The sequence below is a fragment of the Dermacentor silvarum genome, chromosome 2, assembly GCF_013339745.2.
Source record: "Dermacentor silvarum isolate Dsil-2018 chromosome 2, BIME_Dsil_1.4, whole genome shotgun sequence".
NCBI classification, from domain to species: Eukaryota; Metazoa; Arthropoda; class Arachnida; order Ixodida; family Ixodidae; genus Dermacentor; species Dermacentor silvarum.
In genome coordinates, this window is record NC_051155.1 from 2,436,816 (window position 1) to 2,460,604 (window position 23,789).

A 23,789-nucleotide genomic window follows, 5' to 3' on the forward strand; every position below is an offset into this window, starting at 1 on the left:
CAGAAGTGGGTACATGACGTTCACAAGTTATTGGTTCATCAGGAGAACATCAATAACAACTCCAACAGATAAAACACATAGGCACACAGTAATGTTTCTGTGGAGCAAATCAGGAATAAACAAAACAAGACACAAACGCGTTACATTCAAATCCGAAAATAAAGCATCAAAAGCATACCAGTGAGAAATAAAACTGAGCACACAAAACTTATTGACTAGAACTGATTGCACAAAAAATGCATCGGGTGATGATAAGGTGGCCACATCCTAAGGTAACTCGTTCCACGTTAGACCAGTGCTTTAAACCAGTACAGGACGTTAAACCAGTAACGTTAGACCAGTACTTGAGTGCGCTAACGTAGTCTGGTTCCCATCTACAAATAACTTAATAAACTAGACAGCGTGCAAAGAAAAGCGATAAGGTTTATTTTTAACAAATATCGCAAATCCGATTATCCCACCGAACTAACGGAAAAAGCCGAAATACTAACCCTCCGTAACTGCACGATCGAGGCAAAATTACGGATGGAACGCCGGAAATAGGAAGACAAACCGATGAAGCTCCGTAGTTATTTTAGAGTATTGGGCTTGGGGTACTCAGTAACGGCGCGAAGTTTAGCAGAATTCCCTCTTTCGAGACGAAATCGCCCAGGATCTTAAGCTTACGGGCACCCAAATGACATTTTTTCAAATTGAGTTGCAACCCTGTTGACGTGAGACAGGCAAGAACTTGCTCAAGGCGGGCGAGATGCATATCGAAATCGGTAGAAAAGACCACAATGTTGACTAAATAGCAAAGGCATGTGTGCCATTTAAGACCCCTGAGAATAGCGTCTACCATTATCTCGAAAGTTGCAGGCGCGTTGCAAAGGCCGAAAGGCATTACATTGAACTCATATAATCCATCAGGAGTTACAAAAGCCGTTTTTTGACGGTCGGCTTCAGCCATCGGCACTTGCCAGTACCCGGAGAGCAGATCCAGCGAAGAGAACTCAGCTCCCTGTAGGCAATCCAGAGCGTCGTCGATGCGTGGTAGGCGATAAACATCCTTGCGGGTAATCTTGTTGAGACGGCGGTAATCGACGCAAAACCTGATTGAACCATCCTTTTTCCGCACCAGCACGACTGTAGACGCCCAAGGACTCTGCGAGGGCTGGATCACACCTCGTTCCAGCGTGTCGTCAACGTGTTTGTCAATGACACGGCGTTCGGCTGCGGAAACACGGTATGGACGTTGGCGCAGCGGAGCATGGTGACCGGTGTCAATACGATGAACAACCGCTCACGCGCGCCTTAAGGAAGGTTGGCCGAGGTCGAAAGAAGCACGGAAACGTTCAAGAAGTTCAACAACTTCACTGCCTTGAGCGGGCGTAAGCGCGTCGTCGATGGTATGCAAGAAAACATCGGGGGAACGCGAGGCTGGTGCGGTAGCAGAAGTGAAGGCACCGATAGGCAATGGCGACCTATCGGAAGGTGGGTCAAATGAACTAATAACCTCAACAGTGTCGAGACGCCCCACACATTCACCGTGTAAGAGAGTTGAAAGACAAGGAAATGGATTGCACGCATAAATGGCAGCGGAACCATCGGTGAGTGTGACGACTGCAAAGGGCAGTAGAAGGTCCCGTCGACGCGCACAATCTTCAGATGGTGTAAAAAGAGCAGTAGTGGTGGCGGCACAGTCACAAGAGACGGGCACCAAGGCGGCAGAAAAATAAGAGATAATGACGTCATCGGTGACGACCACTTTAGGAGAATGGTTCGGGAGGTCGATGGTAATGTCACGGAACGGAGACAAAGCCAGTTGCGCGCGAGCGCAGTCGACATATGCATGATGTGCGGAAAGAAAGTCCCAACCTAGAATGACGTCATGCGAAGCATGGCATAGAACGACGAATTCTACAAAATATAGTTCACCCTGAATCATAACACGAGCGGTACATGCAGCCGAAGGCTTGACTTGCTGCGAGCTTGCCGTGCGTAGGGAAATATCGGGTACAGGAATCGTCACTTTCTTGAGTTTACGGCAGAGGTCTTCGCTTATGACAGAAACCGCCGCCCCTGTATCGACAAGAGCTGTTGTGATGCTTTCGACAAATACTGCGATTTCGTTAGGAGGAGAAAGATGAGGCCTTGAAAATTTCGACGATGGCGCAGTTCTTGCCTCGGGAACGGCGGCTGTCAGTTTTCCTCCTGACCAGAGCTGGAACGGCGAAGCATGGGTGAAAGGGAACGGCGGCGAAGAGAAGGAGACCGACGAGTGTTGAAGGCGGCGCGACGAGAATACGAGTCCGAGGTATCAGGGATAGAAGGATGCGAAGGTTCTTGGGGAAGGTAGCCAAGGTTCGGCGTGTCACGACGAAAATAAAGTCCACAGCGGCGATAGAAACGCGCAACATGTCCCGGAATACCGCATGCGAAACAGGTAGGGTGGTTGTCCGGAGTACGCCAAGGGTTAGGAGAAGGTCTGGAAGGCGATAAGGGCACTTGAACCGGGCGTATCGGAAGTGGCGACGAGTAGAAACTAGCAGCGCGTTTGGGGGGAGTAGGCATCGGTCGCGGAGTAGGTCGGTTCAGAGCGGCCGCGTAAGTCAGAGGTGCAGTCCCAGGCGGCGGTGGAGAGGGAGGTGGGAGCGCCTTAGAAACTTGCGCCTGGATCACACGACGGAGTGACGGTTCTAGTTTGGAAGCAGGCTCAGCAACACACGCCACAAGAGATAGATGACGAGCCACTTCTTCCCGAATGTATTGCTGAATCTGCGGCAGCAAGCCGGAGTGGAGTGATCAGCGCTAAGGCATCCAGGCTCCAAGGCCGAGAGGTCCGCGGATTGCAAACTGGTGTGACGGGTGGAAAGGCGCAGCTCGTCGAAGCTTTGACAGAGCTCAATTACTTGTGCAACTGTCGTGGGGTTCTTGGCCACGAGCATATGGAAGGCATAATCGTCTATGCCTTTAATAATATGCCTTATCTTATCGGTTTCGGTCCTGGACGCATTCACGCGCTTACAGAGGTTCATAACGTCCTCAATGTAGCTCGTGAAGGTTTCACCGTTTTGTTGAGCTCGACCACGCAAACGGTGTTAAGCACGGAGTCTGCGCACAGCGGGACGGCCGAAGAACGAAGTGAGGGTCTCGGTGAAAGCTGACCAGGTTCACCTTGGCTTCGTGGTTTCTGAACCACAGATTTGCCACATCAGTGACATAAAAGATGGCGTTGGTTAGCTTGGTGCGGTGATCCCACTTGTTATGCGCGCTAACGCGTTCATACTCTGTAGGCCAGTCCTCCACGTCGTGATCATCGGTGTCTCTGAAGATCGCAGGGTTGCGCTGACCGCACCAGAACACACGACAGCCGGGGGGGGGGGATTGGAGCGGATGGCGAGGGGCCGGCGTCGTCGGTCATTGTGGCCGCAGATGGCAGCCTACGGCTTCGGAGCTCTAGGTTGGAGAAGACGGGTACCCCGCACCTCCACTAAATGTCACGGGATGTTCTGGTAAGTCCAAAGGGCGTCTAGACCGAAGTACAGGAAGACGGAGGAGTCTCAGTTGGAAACTGATCGAGCACGCACTACTAGTTCCTCAAGTTCCTCTTCCACACTTCACCGTGCCGGCACCGATAACCTCCAGCACAAAATAAACAGTATACTACCTAAATTTCGAATATCCCTTACTTTCTTCTTGTTGATCAGTTTTGAAAGTTCAGCGATTTCAATCTGATCTCTTGAGTTGGACACTTTCATGTTTTGCCGTTTCTTTATTAGGTCCTTTGTTTCTTGGGAGAGCTTACCTACTGGTTGCCTTGGTGCCTTACCTCCCACTTCAATTGCTGCTTCTGAGATCAGCCTAGTTACGGTTTCATTCATTACCTCTGTGTTATCTTCATCTTCCTGTTCTAAAACTGCGTATTTGTTTGCGAGTGCCAGCCTGAATTGGTCTGCTTTTACCCTTACTGCATCTAGGTTGGCCTGTTTCCTCCTTACTAATATCACTCTTTCTCTCTTCAAATTGACAGAAATTCTAGACCTCACTAACCTATGGTCACTGCACTTTACCTTACCTAACACTTCTACATTCTGCACTATCCTTGGATCAGCAGGCAGTATGAAATCTATTTCATTCCTTGTTTCTCCATTAAGGCTTTTCCAGGTCCACTTCCTGTTGGTGCGCTTCCTGAAGAATGTATTCATTATTCGGAGCCTATTCCTTTCCGCGAATTCTACCAACATCTCTGCTCTTGCATTCCTAGAATCCATGCCGTAGTTGCCAATTGCTTGCTCACCAACCTGCTTTTTCCCCACTTTTGCATTGAAGTGGCCCATGACTACAGTATACTGAGTTGGCACCTTTCTCATTATTAATTCAACATCTTCATAAAACTGTTCTATTTCTTCATCATTGTGACTGGAGGTTGAGGCATAGGCTTGTACTATCTTCATTTTGTACCTCCTATTCAGCTTTATTACGACGACTGCTACCCTCTCATTGATGCTGTAGAATTCACCAATGTCGCCCGCTATGTTGTTATATACAAGAAATCCTACCCCGGATTCTCTCTTATCTGGAAGACCTATGTAGCAGAGGACGTGGCCATTATTGAGCACTGTGTAAGCCTCACCAGTTCCTCTAACCTCACTAAGGCCAATAATATTGCTACACGCGTGTGGTATTTGGTTGTTTGAACGAGGCACGCGGGCGCCTAGACGAAGAAGACGAACTGCTCTGGGCTCTCGAGCTATCGGCTGATCTGGCCAGCGCTGCAGCTATCATTTGTAAATATACTTGTAAATAGTCTCCTGTACTTAATCCTTCGTTCGCGTAACATTTTGGTGGAGCGTGCCGTTCCCCGTCCTCGCCACGGAGCTCCGCAGCGGCCGCACCGTCCAGCTTTCCGCCATGGCTCCCGGTGACACCTCGTCTGCTGCTGCTACTCCAACTCCAACCACAACGTACGTCACGGTAGCCACTCCCCGCGATCCTGGCATATTCTCCGGCCAAGATAATGTCGACGTTGATGACTGGCTACGCATGTATGAGCTTGTTAGCCGCAACAACCACTGGGACCCTACCATAATGCTAGCTAATGTCCTCTTCTACTTGGGCGGAACGCCTCGTGTCTGGTTCCGGACACACGAGGAGGAGATCTCTAGCTGGGACGCTTTCAAGGAGAAGCTCCGCGACCTCTTTGGAAATCCGACCGGTCGGCAGCAGGCTGCAAAGAAAGAGCTTGCTACTCGAGTGCAGTCTTCCACTGAATCGTATGTCTCGTACATACAAGACGTCCTAGCTCTTTGCCGGAAAGTCGACGAGAAGATGGTCGAAGTTGACAAGGTTGGCCACGTTCTCAAGGGGATCGCGGACGATGCGTTCAACTTGTTGATCTTCAACAATGTGTCTACCATCGACGTCATTGTCAAGGAATGCCGCCGCTTTGAGCTCGCCAAAAGCCGCCGCGTCATTCCACAATTCTCCCGGCTCCATAACACAGCTGCGACGTCGTCCTGCGTCGCCCTTACCGCTTCGCCCCCCTCCAATGAGACCGTCACGCGTATTGTTCGCCGTGAGATCGAGGCTGCCAGTCCTGCCACGTTCCATCCGCGCCGACTTGACCCCACCATTGACCAACCAGCCCCAGCGATCTCCCTCATTGGGTTGAGGGATAGGCAAACCGAGGTTGTGCGGCAAGAGTTTGCCAACCTCGGTTTTCCTGCTGCCTGCTCCATCTCCCGACGTGACGCCCGCCTGGAGCCGACAGCTGAGCCTCGCAGCGATCTGCATTCCGGATACCGCAACCCTACAGAATGGAGAACTCCGGACGACAAGCCCATTTGCTTTCGTTGCCGCCGCATTGGCCACGTCGCTCGCCACTGCCGCACCTCCTGGTCATCGCCATATTCGAGCTACTTTTCACCGTCTCCTCGCCCATATGCCGACCCTCGCAGCTACTCACCTCGCCGTATGCCTTCGAGCTCTCACGTATCCGTCGATGACAGTCGTCCCACTCGCTCGCCGTCACCTCAGCGCCGTCGGTCCCCGTCGCCCCAGCCACGCCGCTATTCGTCGCCGACCCATTATGGACCCTCCCGGACGGAAAACTAGGCCATGCAGCTCTTGGAGGTAGTGCTGCATCACGTTCGTCCTGTCCAAATCCTCCGTTGACGCTCCTCACGAACACGAACCTAATTGAAGTAGATGTAGATGGTGTCCCGTTGACGGCATTGATTGATACCGGAGCCCAAGTGTCTATAATGAGCGCTAACCTATGTCGTCGCCTCAAAAAAGTTCTTACGCCTGCCGTCACTCGAGCCGTACGCGTCGCCAATGGCGCCAGTGTTGCCGTCTGTGGTATGTGCACTGCTCGCGTAGGAATTGCTGGCCGCCAAGTTCCCGTCCTGTTCTCCGTGCTGACCAGTTGCCCTCATGACCTAATCTTCGGGCTCGACTTTCTGACGACGCATTCTGCCCTCATCGACTGTTCCACCGGTACGCTGTGCCTCGAGCTTCCTCTTGTTTCCGACGTTCGCCCCGAACAACCGCACACCCTATGCACTACAGCGTTTGTTCGGTTACCTCCAAAAGCCCTACCCTTCGTCGAATTGGCCTCGACGGCAACCGTGCCTGATGGCGACTATGTCGTCGCCCCTATTCGTGATGTCCTCCTGGCGCGCGACATCTCTGTGCCACACTCCGTCGTTACCCTTGCCGCTAATCGGTTGTGTCTCCCCGTTGTCAATTTTGGCTTGACGAAGCAAGTGTTACCTGAAGGCATAGTGGTGGCCACGCTCCGGTCAGTGACAGACGACCACGTCACTGCTTTTGCAGCCGACACGTCTCCAGATCCTCCTGATTACCCGCCGGATGCCTTGAACCTCGACGGCCCATTACGTCCCATGGTCGCTCCGGACCTCGCCCCTGGCCAAGCAGCCGCCCTGTATCGCCTTTTGCTCTCATATCGCGACATATTTGACACTGACAATCGCCCACTTGGTCAGACGTCCCTTGTTAAGCATCGGATAAACACTGGTGATGCTGTTCCCATTCATCGCCGACCGTATCGCGTGTCCACGGCAGAGCGGCAAGTTATTCAGCAGGAAGTCAACAAGATGCTCGCCAAAGGCATTGTTGAGCCCTCGTCGAGCCCTTGGGCGTCGCCGGTGGTGCTCGTCAAAAAGAAAGATGGCACGTGGCGTTTCTGTGTTGATTACCGCCACCTAAACCGAATCACTAAAAAGGACGTTTACCCGTTACCACGAATTGACGACGCTCTTGATTGTCTTCACGGTGCCAAATACTTTTCGTCCATTGACCTTCGATCTGGTTATTGGCAGATTTCCGTCGATGAGCAAGACCAAGAAAAGACCGCTTTCGTCACTCCAGATGGCCTCTACCAATTTAAGGTTATGCCGTTTGGTTTATGCAATGCCTCGCCACGTTCGAACGGATGATGGACTCTCTGCTTCAAGGTTTCAAATGGTCAACTTGCCTTTGTTACCTCGACGACGTCCTTGTGTTTTCTCCTACGTTTGAGACGCACCTTGAGCGCGTCGCAGCTATACTTGACGTCTTCCGCAAGGCTGGGCTCCAATTAAACTCATCGAAGTGCCACTTCGGGCGCCGACAGATTACAGTGCTCGGCCATCTCGTCGATGCTTCCGGAGTACAACCCGACCCGGAGAAGGTTCGAGCAGTAACAGCTTTTCTTGTACCTCAGTCTGTCAAAGACGTCCGGAGTTTTGTGGGGCTCTGCTCTTATTTCAGACGGTTTGTGAAAGATTTCGCAGCAATCGCTCGACCACTCACTGAACTTCTGAAGAAAGACGTGCCTTTTACGTGGGGTTCCCCTCAGGCTGCCGCATTTTCACGCTTTATCACGATTCTGACCAATCCACCGATCTTGGCCCACTTTGACCCGTCCGCACCTACAGAGGTCCGAACCGATGCCAGTGGTTATGGGATCGGCGTAGTCTTAGCGCAACGACAACACGGACACGACCGCGTTATCGCCTACGCTAGCCGGCTCCTGACAACTGCAGAGCGCAACTATTCGATCACCGAGCGCGAATGTCTTGCTCTCGTCTGGGCTGTTTCAAAGTTCCGCCCATATTTATATGGCAAGCCCTTCTCAGTAATCACAGACCATCATGCGCTGTGTTGGCTTTCGTCGCTCAAGGATCCTACTGGCCGGCTCGGTCGTTGGGCTCTCCGACTACAAGAATATCCCTACACAGTGACGTACAAGTCGGGACGCCAACACCAGGACGCAGATTGCCTCTCTCGCTACCCAGTCCAAGACCCGACCTCTACGTCTGATACTGACACCGACGCCTGCGTTCTCTCTGTTTTTCCACTGGTCCATGTCGCCGACGAGCAGCGCCGTGACCCGTCCTTGCGTGTCATCATTGACCGCCTGGAATCGTCACTTGCCGACAGCTCCCTTCACTTATTCACACTTCAAGATGGCGTACTCTACCGCCACAACGTTCACCCCGACGGCCCAGCATTACTCCTTGTGATCCCTAAACACCTTCGCTCGGCTGTTCTCCACGAGCTTCACGACCTCCCCACTGCCGGTCACCTCGGTGTGTCACGTACCTACGACCGGATTCGCCGACGCTTCTTTTGGCCAGGGCTTGCTCGCTCCGTTCGAAGATACGTAGCTGCGTGTGAGAAATGCCAGCGACGCAAGACACCGTCGACGCTCCTTGCTGGGTACCTTCAACCAATTGACATTCCCGCAGAACCATTCTTTCGGGTTGGTTTGGATTTACTTGGTCCTTTTCCTCTTTCTACCTCTGGGAACAGGTGGATCGCTGTGGCCACAGATTACGCCACGCGCTACGCCATCACCCGAGCGCTCCCTACAAGCTGCGCCACAGATGTTGCCGATTTTCTTCTACGCGACGTGATTCTATTACATGGAGCTCCGCGACAACTTCTCACAGACCGTGGCCGGACATTCCTGTCGAAAGTTATCGCGGACATCCTGCAGTTCTGTGCCACGAGGCACAAGCTAACCACGTCATACCATCCGCAAACGAATGGCCTCACGGAGCGTCTTAATCGCACTCTCACAGACATGCTCGCGAAGTATGTGTCTTCCGACCACACTGACTGGGACCTCGCTCTACCAGTTTGTCACCTTTGCGTATAATTCCTCGCGCCACGACACAGCCGGTTATTCGCCATTTTTCCTTCTGTTCGGCCGAGAACCAGCACTGCCCCTCGACACAAGCCTCCCTGTTCACACAGCAACCACCAGTGAATATGCAATTGACGCCGTCGCCCGCGCTGCCCACGCAAGGGAAATTGCCCGTGGCCGCCTTCTGCACTCCCAAGAGAGTCAACGGCGTTTGTACGACCAGCGACACCGCGACCTGCACTTCCCACCTGGTTCTTTGGTGCTCCTATGGTCTCCGTCGCGTCAGGTCGGCCTGTCAGAAAAACTGCTGTCTCGTTACACAGGCCCCTACCGAGTGATTCGTGCCGTGACTCCCGTCACCTACGAGATCGCCCCTGACGCCCCATCTGCTTCCCAGTCCAGTGATATCGTGCACGTTACACGACTGAAGCAGTATCACCCTCCCAGTGATGACCTTTAGACGCTCCGGGACGTCGCTTCTGCCGCCGGGGGATTATGCTACACGCGTGTGGTATTTGGTTGTTTGAACGAGGCACGCGGGCGCCTAGACGAAGACGAACTGCTCTGGGCTCTCGAGCTATCGGCTGATCTGGCCAGCGCTGCAGCTATCATTTGTAAATATACTTGTAAATAGTCTCCTGTACTTAATCCTTCGTTCGCGTAACAATATCCCAGACAATGCCTGATAATTGCTCAAATAGTCCTTCTTAGCTAGCCTCACTCGAGAGGGTGCGCGTGTTGAACGCTGCCAGGTTCAGTCTCCATTGGCGGCCTGTCCGGACCCAGAGATTCTTAGCACCCTCTGCCACGTCGCAGGTCTGACCGCCACCTTGGTCAGGTGCTCCGCAGCCACTGGGGACTGAGGGCCATGGGTTAATTGTCGGAGTCATGAGGGAGGCAGTGGTCGAATACTGCACCAGGGAGGCCAATTCCTGTTCTGGTGAGGGAGTGACTTTGATGAAGCTTAGTGGGCCTGCCTAGTTTGGTTGCACCTGAACTAATATAGCCTCACTATCTCTCAGCAATATATATATATATATATATATATATATATATTGTGAGCGCATTTTGCGCATATCGTCGTCGTCATCCGTACATACGACTCATCATCATCTTTTGTCTCGTTCGGTGCTTCGTCTCTGACTCGGGCGACTGCTCGGAAATAAAGGCATCGCATCGGTCGGCGTCTCACAAGTGGTGGAGCGTGCTTCGATTCCCTCGTCCTCTTTCTTTCCCGATTCCCCTGGAGCTCCGGTCCGGTCGTCGTTTGCTCTCGCCTACCAGGGTGATGGCAGAAACCAACCCATCCACCAGTGCTGCTACCACCTCTGCTCTGCCAGCTGGGCCTACCTGGACGGTGCACACCACACACCGCGATCCTCCCGTCTTTGCCGGCCTCCGCGGCGACGACGTGGACGATTGGCTTGATCACTACAACAGAGCCAGCGACGCCAACCATTGGGACGACACGCACAAATTGCGGTATGTCTCCTTTTACCTAACCGAAGTTGCGAAGACGTGGTTTTTAACCACGAAAGTGACTTTTCGGACTGGCCATCGTTCACCCAGCAATTTCGCCAGATATTCGGCATGTCGTCTGGACGTTCCGAAATCGCGAAACAGAGGCTGGCAACGCGCGTACAAGACCAGGACGAGTCCTATACATCCTACATTGAGGACGTCCTCGCTCTCTGCCGCCACGCACAGAGTGACATGGCGGAAGCTGACCGCGTTCGCCACATACTGAAGGCCATCAACACAGTCGCCTTTAATGCTCTCGTCATGCAGAGCCCAAGCTGCGTTGGTGATATTATCACAGCATGCCAACGTCTAGACACGCTCTAGTCTATTCGCCTGCCACGCGCCTCTTGCGACCATCGTCTCAACGGTGATGCTGAGTTGCGAGCCCTGATACGCACTCTCATCAGGGAAGAACTTCACGGACACCTTTCTGGACCTGTGACGCTTGCGACCGTTTGCCCCGCTCCTACTGGACTTCGTGACATCATCAAGGATGAACTGGCGTCGATGACAAACATCCAAATGGAAAAGTCTACTGGACCATTTCGTCCGCCAAGTTATGCCGAAATTGCCTCCCGGCCTCCCTCGACCATTCAGTCTCCACCTGCCGAAGCTTACCGCGGCCCCCTAGCTTCGCTGGCAGCGAATACTCCTGCACAGCCGTACTACTCTCCGTGGCGGCCGCCGCGCCCGGTTTGTTTCTACTGCAGTATTCGCGGCCACATTTCTCGTTACTGCCGTCAGCGTCAGCAGGATGAAAGGCGGGGCTATGCTACCTTTGAGCCAGACAGCGCACCTAGGTTTGATGACTACGTTCCCGGGCATCACCCAGGTGAAAGGCGAGGCAACGCCAACTTTGAGCGAGACAAGACACCAGGGCCAGATTCCTACGTTCCCGGACCGTACACAACCTCCTCTGGTCGCTCTCCTTCACCTTCCCAGGACATGGCTCGAGCATCCCGCTCGCCCCGGCGTCGCTCTTCTTCACCTTACCGCCGTTCCTCATCGCCCTTGCGCGCTGCTTCCCATGTTGTGGACACCCGCACGGAAAACTAGAGGCTGCAGTTTTTGGAGGAGAAACTGCATCGTGTCGGACTATCCCAATTCCTCCTGCTCGCCCCGCCAATTTGCTCTCGGTTTGTCTGGAAGGTGTTTCCGTCGACGCCCTTGTAGATACTGGAGCCGCTATTTCTGTTATACATCGTGAAATGTGCTTTCGTCTGCGAAAAGTGCAAACGCCGTATGTTGGTCCGGCCCTATGTGGTGCCAATGACGTTCCCATCTTTCCTACCGGACAGTGCACAGCTCGCGTTCTGATAGACGGTATTGGTCCTCATGTGCAACTTGCGGTGCTTTCGATGTGCGCTCATCAGATTATTTAGGATGGGACTTCCTGTCCCCCAAGGATTCACATCAGCGACACCGAGACTTATCCAGTTTTCGATTCCCCTTGTCCCAACCTTATTGCAGCAGCGGATTTTCTTATCCCACCAGACGAAGAACGTATTCTTAACGTTGGGTCAACAGACATTGTCGACGGAGACGCAGTGGTTGTATTTTCTCAGCGTTGCATTTCTCGAGGACTCGCAATCGCTTCTTGCTTGGTCCGGTTCTCGAGTGGCTATGCCAGCCTCACTGCCTTTAATACGACTCCTGAGCCACTACTACTGCCGAAAGGGTCTACTGTCGCCAAGCTCGCCGACGCTGCGCCGGTATGTGTCGTCAGTGTTTCGCCTGCCACATCTTCCGCGCATTGTACGCCCGCAGAAGGCCACACTAGTGCTATTAAGGCCACCTTGAGTGCACATCTCAATCCGGCCCAGACCAATGCATTCCTCACCATTTTAATGAAGCATGAAGCTCGTTTTGACGTTTCTTCGCGACGCCTGGGTCAGACCACTGTAACTACTCATCGAATTGAAACAGACGGCTCTCGCATCATTCGCCGTCGCCCGTACCGTGTGTCACCTTCGGAGCGAAAAGTTACAGAAAAACATGTGAACGACATGCTGACACGCAACATTATAAGGCCTTCAGCAAGCCCTTGGTCTTCTCCTGTTGTGCTGGTTAAAAAAAGGATGGTTCTGTGCGCTTTTGCATCGATTATACGGCACTAAACAAAATTACCCGTAAGGATGTTTATCCAATGCCTCGTATTGAGGATGCTTTGGATACCTTACAAGGTGCCGAGTATTTCTCGAGCCTCGACTTGCGCTCCGGATATTGGCAGATTCCCATGCATGAGCCAGATAAAGAAAAGCCTTCGTTTGCTACACCTGATGGCCTTTTCGAATTTAACGTGATGCCTTTTGGACTGTGCAATGCACCAGCTACGTTTGAATGTATGATAGATACAGTACTCCGTGGCTTAAAATGGAAGACCTGCCTTTGTTACTTGGACGACATTGTCATCTTTTCGTCGAGTTTCTCCTAGCACCTACAACGTCTAGACCAAGTTCTCGCGTGTCTAGCAAAAGCTGGTCTCCAACTCAATATAAAAAGTGTCGCTTTGCAAGCCGAAGCATTAAAGTATTGGGCCACGTCGTCAGCAAGCATGGCATCCAGCCTGTTCCCGATAAAATCGCTGCAGTACTGCAATTTCCGCCACCAACCGCACTTAAAGAACTCCGCAAGCTTTCTAGGACTGGCGTCCTACTTCCGCCGCTTTGTCCGTGACTTCGCCACCGTCGCCGCTCCTCTACACAAGCTTCTGACTTCGAGCGCGTCCTTTGTGTGGTCGAACGACTGTGAAGCCGCCTTCCAGACCCTCAAACGAGTTCTCACGTCAGGGCCCGTGCTCCGTCATTTCGATGCAACGGCCCCGACTATTCTACACACTGATGCCAGTGGGCATGGAATTGGCGCTGTCCTGCTGCAGCGGAATCAGAAGTCCGAAGAGCAAGTCGTGGCTTATGCAAGTCGTGCTCTTTCTCCTGCTGAGCGCAACTACACGATTACAGAACAGGAATGCCTCGCCATCGTATGGTCAATACAAAAATTTCGTCCCTATCTCTACGGCCGCCATTTCACAGTTGTGACCGACCATTTTCTTTATTCTTGTTTCAAACAAAACTCGCAGCGCCATTGGCATTATTGCGAGGGGCATAATACAGAATAAAACAAATCGACAGAGTTTTGGCTCACAACCTCAGCCGGTAACAAATTCCACTCCGATATGGTCCTCGGAAAGAAAGAAAACTTAAAAAGGTTAGTCCTGGGGGCATACTCCCGAACCTTGAACACATGGTCTCTTCGGGTGGACAAGTAATATGGAGGACGCTGATGTGACGCGGCCTTGGTTCCAGTTTGATTATTATATATAGCGTAAAAAAGCTTGAGGCGAAGATTTTTGCAGCGTTCGCTTAGAGGAGTTCATCCTAGATTTCTTTTTAATTCCGTTGCACTATCAAACCGATTGTACCGCCCCAGGACATACCTTGCAGCACTAGACTGTATGCGTTCCAACGCTTTAATTCGTACAGAATGGGACTGATCCCACACAGGGCAGGCGTACCCAAGTAATGGCCTTATGTAGGCTTTGTATGCAGCCTCTTTGACATGACTTCCCACGTGCTTGAGATTCCTTCGAAGGAAACCTAGTGAAGCTCCAGCCTTGCGTACAATGCAGTCAATGTGCTCGGCCCATGATCCATCCTCAGATAAAGTCACTCCGAGATACTTATACGAAGGTTGATACCATCATGCTCTCTGTTGGTTGTCGTCCCTGAAAAACTTGACTGGACGCCTCGGCCGTTGGGTACTGCGCTTACAGGAATATCACTTCACTGTCACGCATAGGTCCAGCAAACAACATCAAGATGCCGACGCTTTGTCGCGCTGCCCGCTGTCCCCAAACGCCCATGCTTCACCTTCGGTATGCACGTCACCATCTAGCCACACGTCTCAGCACACGCCCAGTAGCCGGGGACAGTCAGTTGCCTCAGTTGACTTTCTCCCGTCTACTGACCTCGTCTCACTCCAACGTACTGACCCATACAGCCGTACCCTGATCGACTGACTTACTGGCTTGGCACGACCCCCCAACAGTCGCTTAAGACGACAACTTTTGCGTTTTAAGCTTCAAGGTGGAGCGTTATTTCGATCAATCTACCATCCTTCCGGTAACCGATGGGTACCAGTCATACCTCGCTCACTTCGACTCCAAGTATTAGAAGCATTTTCACGACGACGCGACGGCTGGCCACTTGGGCTTTCACAAGACCTACGTCCGCATCAAAACGCGTTCTTTCTGGCCGGGTCTTTCCACCTCTGTCGCCAAATACGTTGGATCCTGCGCGTCATGTCAGCACAGAAAACGCTCGACATCCCTTCCAGCCGGTCCTCTGCAGCCTCTACCATGCCCGTCCACCCCCTTCGAAATTGTGGGCATAGACTTGTACGGGCCCCTCCCACTCACGCCCACTGGTCACCGCTGGATCGTTACCGCAGTGGATCATCTAACGCGGTACGCTGAGACAGCTGCTCTTCGCTCTGATACTGCCTGCGAAGTCGCCGAGTTTTTCGTGCACAGAATCGTTTTGCGCCACGGCGCACCTCGTGTCCTCCTGAGTGACCGTGGCAAGACGTTCCTATCGCATGTCCCACGTGAAGTCCTCCAGGCCTCGGACACCATCCATAAGACCACATCATCGTACCATCCGCAAACAAATGGTCTTACGGAGCGTTTTCATCGAAATTTGTCTGACATGATGTCAATGTATGTTCGACCCGATCACACCAACTGGAACACCATCCTACCTTTTGTGACGTTTGCGTATAATACTGCCGTACAACGTACAACCACCCAGGCAGCACGACACCACTGGGCCAAGCATGGTCCAATGCTCGCAGACATTGGTACGAATTTTGGCCCAATCCTGGCATCATGGCAAAGTGCAACCCGATCCAAGGTCCACCCACTGTTCGAGCCAAGATTGGCCGTACAGCTTGCCATTGTAGATTCCAATGTAGTTCAAGCATAGACCCAGTGCACAGCCATCCTGTATCTAGTGTTTCAAGAGCATCCAGTGCTCAGCCATTCTGTATCCAACATGTTTCAAAAACATCCAGCGCTCAGCCCTTCTGTATGCAACGTGTTCCAAGAATATCCAGTGCTGAGCCATTCTGTATCCAACGTGTTTCAAGAATACTTAGTGCTTAGCCATTTTGTATCCAATGAGTTTCAAGAATATCCAGTGCTCAGCCATTTTGCATCCAGTGTGTTTCAAGCATGGCCTGTACTCAGCCATTCGGTTGCTTGTATGCTAGCTTACTGCCTATACAATTAGTAGCGAAGAAAACGTGATGGAAATAGGTGTGGGAAGGAAACTTCCTGCAGACACACGCAAAGCGTAAACGAAATATAATTTATTTAGTATACTATTTACAGTGCTATTTACAATAGAATTCTTGAACTGATGCAGGCATCAGTAGGGGTGCTCAGCGCCAGGGGCAGCAGCAGGAGGAGGGGCAGGGGATGCAGCAGGGGAAGGAGCAGGGGCAGCAGCAGCCGGACAGGAGGGACCGACGGTGGACTTGCCAGGGACCTGAGGGCATGGGTGGGGCAGGGAGAGGGCAGCAGTGGGCAGGCAATGATTCCTGCCCCGAAGGGAGGGATCATCGGGCTGCTCTGCTGCAAACGTTTCTGTGAAACGCCTCTTCCTGCCACAACCGCTGTCCACAGACCCTGGCAACCACTTAATGAAGTCCTGTGCTTGTGTCAGGTCGCCCCCCCTCTTTCGCACAGATGACATCTGCACACAAACATGCAAAGACCACAATTAGTACATAGAGCGTGCACCGTAAAGATCACCCACAATAGAGCACGCAAACACATTCAACAAAAGAAAACCTTAACATGAACTCAAGAGACTTAGTGAAATAAGTTGCTAAGTCTTTAGCACACAGTTTATCTGACAGAATTTGCAACCGCAGCCAACCTTATTGAATCGAGGTTCACAGCATGCTCAGCGGCGAAATGCAGGATACGCAAAGTAATGCTGCAGACAATTAAATGCTATCGCCTTCCCCGCCATGAAAATTCTTGATCCATTTACAGGATCTTCATCCCTGTTGCCTTCGTTGACATTCTTGTTTTTCCAACATAGCGTTAACGTCATCAGTGATGATCACACCATGTCTTTACTAACCGAGACATATTCAACTGTCTCACCCGCTGATGCTAAACGTGTAAGCTGCCTGATGTGATGCAATTCATCGGCATGCTCGTCAAGCAATTCACCTAAGCTGCCATTGGTGCTAGTGCAGAGCACACTTTCGCAATTTCTGCAAGGGCAGTGGTGACTGAGTATGTGGCTTTCATAGTAAAAAATGAAATCAGCCAACAGCGACGCCCAAATTTCTTCATTGTATAAGTTGACAATTTATATGAAAGACACGATTTTGGCAAGGACAACCTCTTGTTATGCAAGCCATTTCGCAGTAGAGGAGTTCGGCTGTAAACACAATACTTCAACAATGCAAAAGGATGACTGAGGAAGCTTTACCTGTGACTATCCGGCATAACTTCAAATTGATGAATGCCCTCTTCCCCCTCCTGCTATGAAGGCTGTAAATCACTTGGACGGGGTGCGCCATTACAGCCTTCATGGCATACGATGGCACCTCGCGCAGTGACTTCCCTCCTATTTGCAGGAGGTGCTTGTGCTGCAAAAGACAAAAATTGCCAGAGATGTGGAAATGAGCATTGTATGCGGCAGTGTTTTCAAGCTGAAAAATCTACCCAATACTACCAGAATATAATTTATTGCCAAGTGAAGTGAATTTTTAGCTGAGTGCAAAGCAAAACATTTTTGCTGGAAGAGGTTTGTGACGCAATGCCCTTTAATTGTAAATGTGCTCTACAACACCTAAGCGTTACTGGAAGAAACACAAACACGAAGTGCATCAGGTCTTGTCTGTTCTGTGCATTTCATGTTTGTGTTTCATAACCCTTAGCACAGTAACTATGTTTCATAGTAACTACCTCTCCAAGCTTTCACTATCATTTGTAAGCGCACCAATTCTACTCCCATGCGAATTCCCAATGCATAATTAGGGGATGTGACATTAGAGTGCAGGAAAGCCAGATCTACATACGTGTGGCACAAAACAGCTTAAAGGCATACCGACATAATATTTTCAGACCTTCACATTTTGCGTTAAAGCGACTGACAACCAGTTTTAAAGACGTAGTTTTGTGGTAACCAAAAGTTAACCCTCAGCAATATTTGCACCTGCAGCTTCGCAAATTGTGAAAGCAGCCCATCATTCTGCTTTCACAGGAGTGAGTGCAACTGCAGTTAACTGCCTACATTTTGGCCTTTTCAACCACTTTTGAAAATATAAAGCTGGTACAATAAGTTTGCATTGTCGTACAGACCTTCTTTCATTTGTACAGCGTTTTTCCCCCTAATACACACCTACATCATGGCTGGCTGGCCCCCGTTATCATTGTTCTGTCGATAGACTTACCAAGCCAACTCATCAAAAACAAAGGCAGTGCCACTTTCACTACAAACGAAGGCTTATCAGCCTTTAGGTAAAAAAACAGAAAATTGTGGACTGCATTTCAATACTAATAAGAATACTATGAACCCCATATAATAATAGAAAGCCATGTATAGGCCTCTTATTCATGGTAAATAAGGAACAGTGTCCTGAAAGCGTAGGGAGACGTAGACACACCCCAAGTGCGGACTTTCAACTGGTAAGTTTATTGAATGAACGAGTTTATGAACAGTTGAACTGCACATACACCTGGAAGGCAGTGAACAATCTATGACATGCACTCGTGGTTAGATCAGGTGATACTAAACAATAATGAATTAACAAAAATAAAAACCATCGCGCTGCTCCGCTGTAAACGATTTGCGTGATCTAAAAGTAAATTTCTTCTAGGAAGACTATTGCAGGCTGACTAATGCAACCTTGTCCTGCTTTCTGTATTCTATAGGCCTCGCAAATTTTATGCGTCAATTGGTCTGTGAGGCGAAAAAGAATCTCGGTCCGAGAGAATTCTGCAGTGCACCCGCAGTCATGGCAATGCATTGCGAAATGCAAGGCGCAAACAGGGCATTTTGGTGCTCCCTGAGGCCCACGTTTACACACTGCCCCGATTGTCCCACGTATACTCGGCCACAGGTGAGTGGGATGCTGTACACGATTGCAGTGGCGCAAGGCAAACACACATGTTAGTGTGCCTAACAGGGCAGACGCTACCTACTTTCTTTCTGGCTGAAAAGAACAAAACAAATCTATGCCATGCCACGATCCCCCCCCTCTTACACCTGTGCGAACGCTAGTGGATGTACGGCTAACGGCTTGCTTCTTGGTGCCGCATCTTTACTCTCCAAACTTTACTCTTCGCATAAGCTTTCCTCAAGACGCCAATAGCATGCTGTCTTGTGGAAAGTTCGTGCAAGAATTTAAGCATGCTATGGACACTAGCGTTCGCACAGGTTTAAACAAAAAAAGGGGTGGGGGGGGCGGGGAAATCGTGGCATGGCATAGATTTGTTTTTTTTTCAGCCAGAAAGTGGGTAGCATCTGCACAGCAGTTACAAAACGTGTGGAGAAAGGTGCAAATGCAAAAAACGTCAGCCCTGTAAGGCACACTAATATGCGTGTGCCTTGCGCCACTGCAATCGTGTACAGCATCCCCCTCACCTGTGGCCGAGTGTACGTGGGACAATCATGGCGGAGTGTAAACGTGCGCCTCAGGGAGCACCAAAATGCACTGTTTGCGCCTCGCATTTGGAAATTCGGGTGCACTGCAGAATTCTCTCAGACGGAGATTCTTTTTCGCCACACAGACCAACTGAGTCATGAAATTTGCGAGACCTATAGAATACAGAAAGCAGGACCAGGTTGCATTAGTCAGCCTACAATAGTCTTCCGAGAAACAGAAATTTTGTTTTTAGACCCCGCAAATCTTTGACATCCGAGCAGTGTGATGTTTTTTTAATTCATTCTTTTTTAGTATCACCTGATATAACCACTAGTGCATGTCATGAATTGTTCACTGCCTTGCAAGTGCATGCACAGTTCAAGTGACATAAACTCGTTCATTCAATAAGTTTTTCATTTGAAAGTCAGCACTTGTGGTGTGTCAAGTCTCCCTTCGTCTACGTTTTCAGTGCGCTGTTCCTTATTTACCATGAATCAATACCAAGTTGTTCCAGTTTTCCCTCCTCTTCAGGCCACTTATGCATCTTCATGTTTTTGCCATGTGGTGCGCCAAGGGTCATTTTTCGCAACTTTTGGGGAAGAATTAAAAATATAAATCCACATTTAATGAGAAAAACATGGCTTATTTTAACAAGTAGGATAGGTCATTTTTGCACAAGCGGTTTTCTCAATTCATGTTCTCAGCAGTTGTCTGTCCCTTTACGTAAAGGTTCCGGACTCTAAAACCCCAGAAATATACTGGAAAACCCCAGAGTGCACTAAATACCTCATTTATACTAGTTTTTCTAAAGCCAGGTTTCGTTTAGCTTTCTCCCTCTCATAACATCATGGCACAGAAGGCAACCACGTAAGACATCGGAAGGTTTGACACTTGCTTCGACTTGCTTGTCGAAAGGATGTTTCGGCTTCTACACAGAAGCCTTGTTCACTGACTATTATTGATTTCATTTAGCTACAACAGGCAAATGGCCAACGACTATGTCAGTGAACAAGGCTTCATGGGGAAGGCAGAACATATAACCCCTTCAACAACACTGTTGTGGTCTGCATTACATTTATTGTGGGTTTAAACTGGGTGGGAAAAAGCATGTCAAAAAGCAAAACGGATGGCACCCAAGGTAAAAAAAACATTAAACAATTCTATTTCCCCTTCACAGGGGCCGTGTTATCTCTATGTCCAGCATCTGTTTTTGCCATGAATGTTCAATGCAATGGTTCGAGCTGTTCGCAATTTGATCAACTTTCCCAACCCTTGTCATCAAGGCATGGAAAATGGGGTACCCCCATTACAATACCGTATTTACTCGCATAACGAACGCACTTTTTTTCCTTGAAAATATGTGCAAGTTGGGGGGGTGCGTTTATTATGCAGGGTAAAATTTTGAACGATTTGTTTTTCCGCGGCCACCTCTAAAGAAAGCCGCAATTTCGTCCGCAAGGCGAACCATCGATTGCGATAGCAAATGCGCAGAGAAAGCCGCAATTTCGACAGTGAGTGTCCGCGGTCATCGAGTGTGATTGGTTCATGTTTGCCTGTGCGCGCTGACACCATGCTGGTTAAATTACTTTGGAAGTTTATACGGGCGATAGAACTACTATTCTTACTTTCGACAGTGAGTGTCCAGTGAGTGCTCACTGTCGAAATGCTGGTGTGAGGAAGCGCTGCAGCAACAGCGAGCGAAGTGACCTTCATGCCATGTATCGCTTCAACGCAAACTTAGCGGCGATAACGGGGTACGCTGAAAAGTATGAGCCGCCGTCGCACCTAGACTCAGCCTCCGACGCAGATCGTTTTCAAAATAGGGCACGCCCGGCCGTGCAATGTGCAGTTGCTGTGCCGCCTCCCTCCCCTCCCAACGGCGCCTTGCACACGACGAAATACGGCGAGTTTCCTACCCGCTTTCTTCCCTCCAATGCGGGATAAAGCCGCGATCATTGGCGCCGACTTCAAAAATGCACCTGGAGTGTCCATATGATGCTACCGCAATAAAAGTAGGAGACACACGTACAATTCAGCGTCTGATACAATCGTACCCACTGAATGCCATATCGGACGCCGCATCGTACTGTGTCTCTCCTACTTCACGGCAGCAAGTTCAGGGTGTGTTTATTTCGCGGGTGAAAAAAAATTGAAATTTTGACGACGAAAGTTGGGGGTGCGTTCATTATGCGAGCGTGTCCATTACATAAGTAAATAGGGTATTTCACTTATTCAATATGAAGGGCATAAATTCTCTTACATAATGTAGAATAGTGGTAGATAAAACAAAGCACAGAAAAATCCGAGTAGTGGAATAAAAAGTAACAGGGGCCACAGGGTATGTGGGTTTACATTCTTAAAGTAATTGCTAGTGCTCTAGAAAATGCTTTGAACCATTGCTTGAAACTGGAAAGTTTAGGAGTTTGTTTCATGGGCTTGTAGCACAAGAAAAAAAATGTTAGTGCAATGAGGCAATTCGACAACAGGTACACTAGACTTGCTGCAAATGTGGTTTTCATTACATATCCAACTGCAATGCAATTTTCAAACTCTATTATTTAGAAAACAAAACTGTACATTAAAATGAGGTAAATACAGTATATACAGAACATCATTGCACCCCTTTCCTGTACTGTGTCCCACTTGTTTGAACTGCTATTTATCATTCACGATGTGCCAACTCGTCTAAATAAAAAATTTATTCACAAGTGCTCTACATTGTGTCCTTCTATAAAAAGCTGCCACAGTTTGCATTTTATATCAGCAATATGTTTTTATTAACTTAACGATTTACTCCTGCTTCATGAATGTATCTGTACGGAGAGCTGTTCGAAATCACCGATTCAGCAAGCCACTATGGTAGCTCAGTGCCTATGGCGGTGCGGAGCTCGAGGTCAAAGATTTTATTCTGGCAGTCAGGGTCACATTTGGATGAGGTCTCATTGCAAGAACACTAGTGTACGCTTAGATTTATATGCATGTTAAAGAAACTAAGGTCCAGTCCAAATATGTCATTAGAAACTATACAGCAGGGAACAAATTATTTCCATGAACTCTTTAGTGTGTGCGATGCAAAGTTCCTTTGCATAGAACCCACACCATGTTTCATGAAACAGCACAGAACGTCCACATGTTACATAGCCTTATAATTACAAATAAAAGGGCAGTACAAACCAAGGTGGCAGCCACAGGCTCATCCCGCACGGCTGCCTCTAATTCTTTAATATTGTCGGCAGGTAGCCGAGGAAGAACTGGAGGCACCGTCGACAAGGCAGGCTGAGACAGTGCACGGGTCTTGTCGAGAGGCTCAGTTTCATCCAGCCTCTCAGACACGACCCGTACTTCATGCCTCAGCTGCTGCAGCTCATGCAGGACGTCCCTGTTCTGCTGCCGCACCTCCAGCTGCACCCGCAGCAGCATCGCTGAAACCCAAAAATATTTACTTCACAGCAGAAGCGGTACATTTATGGCATGTTTGGCTGTTTCAGAGCACTCTGGGAAATGCAAAGTATCAGGATTTGTACAGGTCTCGGTGACAAAAATTCATAGGTATTTAAAGACTTTCAAGGGTGCTTCCAGCATAAGAAGGAGAGGTGGAAGCATTCTATTGTGTCTAATGGGGAGTACCATATTTTCCGGTCTATAAGTCGCATCTTTTATAAGACTCAGCCCCTCAAGCCGGCAGCTTTTCCACAAAAAAAAAAACGTTTGTTGCATGTACTTCGACTTGCCACTTTAGCCTGAAGCTGTCACCTCTAGCTTCCTGGTCAGCCCAATTGGCAGAGCGACTGCTCTGTAAATGTAACCCTGCTCCGAGTTTGCCTTCCCCTTTCACATAAGCATGAGCATAAAAAAACAAAAAAAAAACACTAGCCTTTACCCGACAGCTCCGTGGTGTCGACAGCCAACTCGCATTCCGCCTTCTTGGCCCTCATCTTTGCCTTGTCATAAGTGCCTTTGAACAAAGTAAAAATATTCAAAACAGATTATAAGACACTAGAACGACAAGCAACCTGTTAAGCTGTGCAGGCTACATTCAACGGACAAATGTCACGAATAAGATATTTGTGACCTCTGTGAATGCCCACAGCAAACTGCGCAGACATTGTGAACAAGCTGGCACAGCTTTGATGACGTCAAAGTATCGGTGGTACAAGTTAACGTAACTCAGGAACTGTAGAATGACACTAAAGAATTAGTTTGTCATTGTTTTTATATTCTTTGCAACTTTTCAGTTGCACCCACCGCCACCAACAGACAATGTTATGACATATCGGAGACAGTCAAGCACCCGCAAATCTCAATAAACAATGAATCATTTATTATTACAAACCCCTTTCAATGCAAAAATGCAGATTGCATTTGGTATAACTTGGGATGGCAACATTCAAACTGGCCAAAAGGTGCAAGCCTCTTGGTGCACAGTTTTTAAAGTTAGATGTTTAACAAACTATGCAACCTTCTA

At 49.7% G+C, this 23,789-nt stretch overlaps 1 protein-coding gene across 1 annotated transcript; it reads right to left on the reverse strand.

Annotated features, from left to right (window-relative positions):
• Nucleotides 1-16,140: 16,140 nt before the first annotated feature.
• On the reverse strand, nucleotides 16,141-23,310 carry LOC125942872 (uncharacterized). Its single transcript, XM_049661115.1, has 4 exons — nucleotides 23,205-23,310; nucleotides 22,499-22,746; nucleotides 17,164-17,323; nucleotides 16,141-16,410 (listed from the first exon to the last, which is right to left on the reverse strand). Exons 1-4 carry the CDS (start codon nucleotides 23,257-23,259, stop codon nucleotides 16,355-16,357), a joined length of 519 nt encoding a protein of 172 aa, XP_049517072.1. The 5' UTR covers nucleotides 23,260-23,310; the 3' UTR covers nucleotides 16,141-16,354.
• Between the last annotated feature and the right edge of the window lie 479 nt (nucleotides 23,311-23,789).

What these genes read in the sequence shown, in the direction of transcription:
- LOC125942872 (XM_049661115.1), bottom strand. Translation starts at nt 23,259, where the DNA reads ATGAGGGCCAAGAAGGCGGAATGCGAGTTGGCTGTCGACACCACGGAG. An exon ending in AGCCTGTGGCTGCCACCTTG is followed by an intron (nt 17,324 to 22,498) that starts GTTTGTACTGCC and finishes TGTCTTTTGCAG; the next exon opens with CACAAGCACCTCCTGCAAAT. An exon ending in GTTATGCCGGATAGTCACAG is followed by an intron (nt 16,411 to 17,163) that starts GTAAAGCTTCCT and finishes GTTTGTGTGCAG; the next exon opens with ATGTCATCTGTGCGAAAGAG.